General features: G+C 40.8%; 1 protein-coding gene across 1 annotated transcript in view; it reads right to left on the reverse strand.

Moving 5' to 3' along the window:
- Positions 1-212: 212 nt before the first annotated feature.
- Positions 213-8,627, reverse strand: part of LOC123986090 (phosphatidylinositol 3,4,5-trisphosphate 5-phosphatase 2A-like) — a 50,398-nt gene continuing 41,983 nt past the window's right edge. Inside the window, exons 7-16 of the mRNA XM_046074170.1 lie at positions 7,205-7,294; positions 6,268-6,366; positions 4,383-4,533; positions 3,733-3,839; positions 3,106-3,208; positions 1,978-2,174; positions 1,596-1,713; positions 1,036-1,132; positions 688-826; positions 213-580 (exon numbers count right to left, since the gene is read on the reverse strand). Coding sequence (XP_045930126.1) covers positions 476-580; positions 688-826; positions 1,036-1,132; positions 1,596-1,713; positions 1,978-2,174; positions 3,106-3,208; positions 3,733-3,839; positions 4,383-4,533; positions 6,268-6,366; positions 7,205-7,294 — 1,206 coding nt within the window. The 3' untranslated portion in view covers positions 213-475. The remainder of the gene's footprint in view (positions 581-687; positions 827-1,035; positions 1,133-1,595; positions 1,714-1,977; positions 2,175-3,105; positions 3,209-3,732; positions 3,840-4,382; positions 4,534-6,267; positions 6,367-7,204; positions 7,295-8,627) is intronic.

An 8,627-nucleotide genomic window follows, 5' to 3' on the forward strand; every position in this document is an offset into this window, starting at 1 on the left:
CAGCAAGTTTCTCACAACGGCAAAAGGCTGAAGAGTGTTACTTTTGAGAAACACTAGCACAAACAGTGATATGACACAGATGGTCACCATTTCTTTATACTGATGTAGATGATGATACATTTGGCTAATAATCTATATGGAGCAACTTTGATAATGGTTGAACTGCATCTTTTAATAAATATTTCCCATCCTTGAATCATTTTTCCTTTAAGTCATAGTGTTTACATATAATGACATTTCTTAGAGAAACCTTGGTGGTGATGTAACTAAGAAAGCCAACGGTCTTGCTTGCACAACAGCAGTGGTGAGCAGATGCTTTTGGGAAGTGTGTGTCATCACATTTGCTGCAAGTGACCTTCTGTCACTGTTGATATATTTTAATCATTTAAAACCAAACTATTAATAATCAACTTGTGCACAAGGAGAGGAGGTAAGCAGCGCTGTAAAACAGACACCTGGTAGAAACACAGTCCGACTAACCGAAGCGTAAAAACACTTTGTTCTTCTCCCTCTCCAGGTTGAGCTGGTCCACCTTCAGCAGGGGGTCAAACTCCTTCCTGTTAATGTAGTTTAAAATCTCCTGCACAAAGATGCAAAAGAGAATGAGGTGTCATCCAAATCTGCCATTGATCAGTGTGTGTGTGTGTGTGTGTGTGTGTGTGTGGGGGGGGGGGTGTTTTGCTTCACCTGTATGTCCATATCCAGCCTGTAGTTGAGGTCTCCCAGCCAGAAAAGGTGTGTGAAGCGCAGTGAGATGTCAAAGGAGCTCAGCTGCTTGTCTCCTAGGGAGAGCAGCCGTAGGATATCCAGATAGTTCTGGTTCCTCCTGCAAAGGTCACATGTATCACAGGTACTAAGAGTGATGTGTGTGTGTGTGTGTGTGTGTGTGTGTGTGTGTGTGTGTGTGTGTGTGTGTGTGTGTGCGTGCGTGCGTGCGTGCGTGCGTGCGTGCGTGCGTGTGCGGCGCAGTGTAAAAGTATATCATCAAATAAAATGAAACAGCAATGCATAATGTGTGTAGACAGTGGTAGGTACCTGGCTATCTTCTCATTTCCTGATGTCAAGTGACAATTCACAAAGCCGAAAGATGTCCCGTTGAACATGAAGGACACACCCACAGCTCCTTTGTTGCCTAGGAAACCATCAAAACACATAAAAATTAACTGACAGAAACTGACTAACAACAAGCATTACTTTATAGAAAAAAAAAAAGCAAAGAGCATAGAATTTTGCTCCTGTTGTGATAATGAATCGCACTAAAATACACAGCTGTACACAGACACACAGCTGTGGTTTCATTTTCTCACTTTAAAAAGAGAAAATGAAACTTTTAAGGTTTACAGAGTTTAAAAGAAAGGCATGGTATTTCGATCACTGACACACCAAATGCTTTTTTTCTTAATTGAAGTCACATTTTTTTGTTGTGACCACAAGAGCTGCAGAAATACAATCATAATAGCGCCTTTGTTTACAGAAAAAGTCAGCGTTTGATTGTGCTGTTGTTCCATGGTTCACATTTTCCTCCTAGAGTTTGATCATTTGAGTTTGGAAGAAAAGCACGTGAAGGAGGAATAAATACTGAACACTGTTGTTACCCAGTGTGTTGGCGATGCCCGTCTTGACACTGGACATTCCCACGTGGCTGATCCGGTTCTCGTGCTCCGGTTTCACCAACACGGCAATTTTTATGTTCCACAGAGTCTGCACTGCGATCTATAACCAATAACAACAACAGACAATATGGAACCTATAGTCATAACGCCTGCGCTCACACTGTACAAAAATAATTGCCCCGTCTTTCTTATCTTTAGTTTTCAAACACATCATCTCCACTTTTACTTCCCCCTCATGATTTTAATGGGTTTGGTCAGTGTGAGCAAAGCACAAATAAAACTAACGTAATCAAAGAATGTAATATTTAGCATAATGGTCCTATATTTAAAACCTAAAATCTTTGTTTGCGCCTTCTTTCCTCACCGGTTTATAATCCAGTTCTGTCTGTTCTTTCAACATGGCACGCAGCGACTCCACCCACTCACGATCACACACAGAGTTTTCTTGGCTGCCAAACACATAAAGGTCATGGGGGATGGTGACCGTCATTTCGTCTAGAGTCTTCCCGAGGCCGCGACACAACACCCATGAGGCCACAGACTTAGGCGATGGCACTGAGCCTGCAGACAAAGACCAAAACAGTACATTCTCATCAAAAATACTAATCTCATGCTCTGGAAATTCATGCAACATATGAAAATATCTACAAGGTAGTTTATTTGTCATTATACAACACAAGGTTGTACAACAAAAAAAAAGTTTGAAGTCCCGTAATGCTACACACACATAACATAACAGATAATTAAGTGTATTAAAATATGTTAACATTTAAAAAAAAACAATAGGTTATATACAGCTATTTATAGATCATACAAAGGCTCTATAAATAGCTGTATACAACCAGAACATTCTGCAGTGCATTTTTTGAATTTGCGTCTGAGGCGAATGTAAACAGCAGTAACAAGATGATAATATGTTTATATATTGACATTAAAAGGTCTGACATTTGGGAAACAGTGTCCATCTTGACTGTGTTCAGCATCAAGCATCCACTTCCTCTCATCTTGCGTCTTACACTGTCATCTCGGAACATGGCCAGCCCGCTTGATCTGGGTTGATGGGGCAGGTCTCTGTAAAGATGTGGGCACAACAGTCTCTGATTTCCGTTGTTTGGCCAAAATCAGTCCCATTTTGTCCAGACAGGACCTTTAGGACCAACAACGCTCCTATCCAGGCTCTCTTTTCTCTCCTCTGAGTGATCAATGCACCTGTCGTGGTGCCTGGTTCGGTTGATCAGGCAGGGTGAATCGTGGTCCGCTGCTCATTAATCCAAAAACGCCATCTTCCTTTTTACAATGACTGTATTTCTGTCATAGGTAACACGTGTTTCGGCAATAAAGCCGGAAAAACTGATGAAAAACGAAAGCGAAAAGCTAAGTTTGAAGGAGCATAAGTCAATCTGTTTTGCTATTAATGTAGGTTATGTTAAAAGGAAAAACACATCTAAAAGACTGTGACTAAGAGATGTGTGTGTGTGGGTGTGTGTCTAACCCATATTCCAGGTGCCTATAAAGATGGAGATCATGTCTGGCTCGTCCTGGTTGGAATGTTTATTCTTCATCAGCTGCAGCAGCTGGCAAAATGCCTCCCGCTTCTGAAACACACACACATCAGTGAGGGGAAGTTTCCACAAACGGGCACCTTGTTTTTTAGTACCACCACCTAAAAAGCTTACTAACAATCAGTGAGTGTATATGTGATGAGAGGAGAAACGTATTCCAGTGTCTTCAATCAAGTCCAGTTGGCCTTGATTTAACCTTACTTGGATGTGAGTATGTGCTTTCATTAAACCCTTTTAACAGTTTATTTCTTAACAGCTCTCTTATGTACAACACTGTGGGCAGACAACTCTCTTTGGCATTTTCCATCAGATTTTCTTCATTAAAAGAGACACATCTATGCATTTGCATATGGGTATGCCCTGTTAGTGTTCTACATCTGACTATAGATATACAAATAAAAAAGGGTCAGTTTGAATAGGAATGTGTAAAACACTGTACATTTGCAGGTAGGTGTTTGTATGTTTGAATACTGTAAAAGATTGTGTTTCCTTATATCTACAAATGTGTGCGGTAGTGTGTTAAGAGTGTGTGTGTGTGTGTGTGTGCGCGCGCAGACCTTGGCACTAGCAAAGATGAAGTCTTTCCTCTGGCTCTTGTCCTTTTCCTTCTCAAAAACAATGCCCAGTTTATTCTGCACCCGCTGAGACTTGATCAGCTGACGGACTGAGACAGACAGAAGGTCAGAGATAGGAAAGCCAGAAAGGCAGGGAGAAAAAGCAAGGTCAAAGAAGAGTTGAAAAGTCAAGGAAAGAGAACAATGAAAAGGCATGAAAAATTAAGGGAAATAGGAGACAAAATGATAAAAACATTGTTAAAGATGCTGTTAAATCTTCACCCAATGTTTTATGTCTTTACCTCAACTGTGGCTCAAACAGATACCATCAAGAATATTTTGTTATTACAAGCTTGGATCAAAAAACATTTAATCTCTTGACCTGTAGTTCAAAGACATTTAATCTGCTTTCATGGTCACCTCGCCTGAAATACAGAAGACCCACAATAACAAAATAAAAAATGAATATTAAAGAGGAAATGCCACATATTTAATGAATCTGGCTATATTTGCTATTGTTTAGGCTGTCATCTGCAAACTAAACTGATCACAAGATGAGATGCGTCACTAACGCAATCATTTCCCGGGGGTAACACTTGATTACTCATCTCACAGTTAAGTTATTGTGTGTAGAGTGTTTGTGTAATTCTCACTTTTGTCATGTGTGAAGGTGGTCCAGTCCTCTTGGCTGTCCTTCACTTTCTTCATCACCACCAGTCGTCCTCCCTCCACGTCCACAGACAGAGTATACTTCTGGCTCTTTCCTATCTTTGTCAGCTCTGCCAGGTAAACATCCAGCTTTACCTGAAGAGGATCAGAGGAGGATTAAAACACAAACTTGCAGAAACTAAAGGTGTTTGTGAAAAATAAAATGATGAAAGTGTTCGTGTCTACGGAGGCCTCTACTTCCAAATCACATCAAATCTTCACACCACCAGGGGTCTCCAAAGTGAAAGTAGTGGACTCATCGGCACTCTCTCCCTCTATTGTTATCACAAACAAAACAAGCTTGCTGCTTCTATGATATTAACTAGCAGTTGCCACCATGCCACCAGCAAGGTTAGAAATCTGAAAGCAGAAAGCAAGAATTTTGATGATCACACGCACAATGTGCTGATTCTCTCGATTGTAGTTTGAGAAGGCAGTTCACAGAGTGGGCCTTTTGTGTTTGAATCCATAGGTTTGGCTCTAAGAAACGTAAAACTCATAATTTCTCAGAATCAAATGAAAACCAGAAGACACAAATTTATTCTGACTTTGTGTCATATATCATGTAAAAACTCAATGGGATGTCTTTGTTTGTCAGTGGGCGAATCAGGTGCTACATCTAAACCTCATCGTAACAACATTTCTGTTCCTGTTTAACAGGAAGCTGCTGAAAGGAGGCTACCACATAAGGATGCAGGCTCAGCTGACAGCTGATATTTCAAATATTTCAACTCTTATTCCTTCACTGTCTCAAACTTTTCTCCACATGTTCCCATTGATAATTATCCCTCTACTCTTTTATTCCTCTTCAATATGTCTTTTGTCCGTTTTTCTCTCCTACTCTTCAACAGTCTCCTTCCAGTGCCTAGAAGTTATTTTATCAGGTCGGTAATGATGCCAAAAGTGATAAATACCATAAACTATGACAAAGTCACTGATGATGAACAGGAAGTGCATTACAAACATTCCTTTGGTCTCACATCAGCTCTGCTGACAAACTGTCTGCAGTGCGTTCAGACCTCACAGCCTGTTTTACGGTAATTCGGGTTCAGTCCTTCCGCTGTGAAACAAAACCACCATTCCTTCACAATGCCATTTAATAAATTAAATCTGGAGGTGTTTCAGAACTCTACAACAAAGGTCGGGTTTGCCTCCAGACTGAAATCGCAATTATCTTTTCCAAAGTTTCATATTCCTGAACAGCAAATAGATTTAAGATTTTGAGTATAAAAGGGAGGGCAGCGGGGTATATTCCTATCTAGTAGGTTATTTATTTTTTCACCATTTAATACTACTTCATTCTCCACCTTATTTTAGTGTTTAATCACTACTTGAATCTGCTCACCTTGCTTTTCCCTTCAGTTCTCTTTTCCCCACACGCACACACCTACACCTCTGGTCTCTTACTGCAAACACACACCTGCTTACCCTGCCTCTTTCTGTCTTCTGTCTCTACCAGATAACATATCTCTCTGTGTTTCTCTGCAAAATGCTCAAACAGGTCACCAAACATAATCTGGCAGCTGTTAATATACCGGGTCGGCCACCCAAGTAAAGTGTGTATGTGGGAAACACTGGTCTTAAGTACGGGTTTACATTTAATTGCCATAATGCAGATATTTCAGCTCACCTCCTTTCCTGATTAAAGTGTAAAGAGAAGTGTAAAAAAATTTTTAGTTGGCCAAAAGCTAGACATGGATGACATCATCACTGCTGCCTTAATACTGACCTCTTATCACCATGCAGAAAGACAACCAAGAACAACATGTCTGTGTGTGTCTGTGTGTGTATGTGTATATGGCTTGTGTGTGGGCGGATGTACACGCGTACCTCGAAGGCCTGCACAGGAATGGCTTTGCTGTGACGCATGGAGAGGGGAGGAAGGGGGCAGGGAGAGGACAAACTCATGTCCTGGAGAGCCTTTAGAGCCTAAGGGGACAAAGACAGAGAAGGGGCGAGCCAGAGGGAGAAACAATTAAACAAAAAAAATAAAAAGCGGACCGAAAGGACACACACACACACACACACACACACACGCGAAAAGACAAACAGATATTGATTGTTTTCAGCTTCAGTGTCAAAAAGGAAACAGTTCCTCATTTCCTGGATGTGATCTAACAGGAGCAGAGAAGGTGGAGCCACTGACATCACATGAGTCAAGACATGGAGCTTGATTGCATTGAAGCCATTTCCTTCCCAGGCAGCTAAAGCCCCTTCTTACAAGTGAAGTCCAAGTAGAAATGGTATGACCTGTTAACAAGGCAGAGCTGGACAAACTGTATTTGCAAATTATAGGTAAAATGTGAGGTTTACTGTGCTGGAAAATCCTGTTAGGCATTAAACAAAAACCTTCTGTTGTGACCTGCATGGCGTGCACCCTCTACATCTGGCTTTCGTAGCATTACACCATATGCAAATATTTTTTAACGCGTTGTATCAACAAGTGGATAAACTGCTGCTCTGTCCAAAAATGTCAAAATCCCCCCTCATTGTTCCAAATCTGCGTGCCATCCATGTACTGTATGCCAAGTCTGCAAAAGAGAAGGGTCTCTCTCTCTCACTTTATCACACACATGCACCAGCCTGAAGTCTTTATGCTGGACTACACACGCAGCTAGAAGGGCTTCTGGACAGATGATCCATCGTCTGGGGGAGGGTTATCTAAACTAACCACCCCAAACTTGCAGCTGTCTGTGTGAGTGACTGTGTGACTGAGAGGGAGTCGAAGTGATCATGTGTGAGTGTGCATGCCTACATATGTGTGTACCTTCTTCTCTATAGAGGACAGCAGGTCTTTGAGAATTGCTAGCTTGGTCACGAGATTTTCCAACTCCTGGTCTCCACCCTGATTCACCGACTGATAGAGAGGAGAAGTAAAGAAGAACAGGAAACAAGTAAGACAGAAAGCATGAGCTGGTATGTTTAGCTGCCGTTGTGAGAAAGCTTCATAATTCCGGTTTTTAAGGATTGGGATGCAACAACGTGACTTTCATGGAGAAAGTTTATGATTACAATTTAGTAAATTGCCCACTGAAATTATGCTTTTTCATTCAGAGTTTCAAACAAAAAATTCTCCAACAGTAAAACTGCACAGCAAACACATTTCACAATTACAAAGCGTCTTAAAGATTGTTCTTAACGTTGCATAACCAGTCTAGCCATACCTGTTAACATAAAACTAGGTGTTGGTGTGTGCTGCCACCAGTTCAGTAATAAAGAAAATTATGATTTCTAAATCATGATTTATCAGGAAGCCTGTTAATTCACAAGTTATGAATATACTACTGCAGTAGTAACTCAAAAAATAGGAGTTCCCTCCACTAAGACTAAATCTCTGTCGCTGTTTTTGGGAGAACTGAATCTCTGTCCCTTATTCTGACTGGCTGCTCCGTTTACAAGATACTTCACTAAGGACATGATGTCACATATTCCATTATCTGTGAAAGTGAGTTAATATTCCAGTGTGACACAAATGACACTCAAAGTAAGCATTACTGGACGTGATGAGCTTTTTGACATCAAATGAGAACAGAGGAGTCGACTGCTTCGGAAGTGCGGTGAACGTTTGGTTATAGTCTGGAGGAAGCTTGGATATAACTGAAGACTGTTTATACTTACATTTGATCTGGGTAATGCACACAGATTGCTGGTGAGGAGTTAAATACTTGCCTTTTGGATTTCTAAATTCCAATTCAATTTCCACCAATAATTCATGTGTGTATAAGTATAAACAGTATCTCACAAAAGTGAGTACACCCCTCACATTTTAGTAAATATTTGATTATATCTTTTCATGTGACAACACTGAAGAAATGACACTTTGCTACAATGTAAAGTAGTTAAAGTACAGCTTGTATAACAGTGTAAATTTTATGTCACCTCAAAATAACACATCACACAGCCATTAATGTCTAAACCGCTGGCAACAAAAGTGAGTATACCCCTAAGTGAAAATGTCCAAATTGGGCACAATTAGCCGTTTTCCCTCCCCGGTGTCATGTGACTCGTTAGTGTTACAAGGTCTCAGGTGTGAATGGGGAGCAGGTGTGTTAAATTTGGTGTTATCGCTCTCACACTCCCTCATACTGGTCACTGGAAGTTCAACACGGCACCTCATGGTAAAGAACTGAGGATCTGAAAAAAAGAGTGGTTGCACTACATAAAGATGGCCTAGGCTATAAGAATATTGC

This window comes from Micropterus dolomieu, linkage group LG17 (genome assembly GCF_021292245.1).
Source record: "Micropterus dolomieu isolate WLL.071019.BEF.003 ecotype Adirondacks linkage group LG17, ASM2129224v1, whole genome shotgun sequence".
NCBI lineage: Eukaryota > Metazoa > Chordata > Actinopteri > Centrarchiformes > Centrarchidae > Micropterus > Micropterus dolomieu.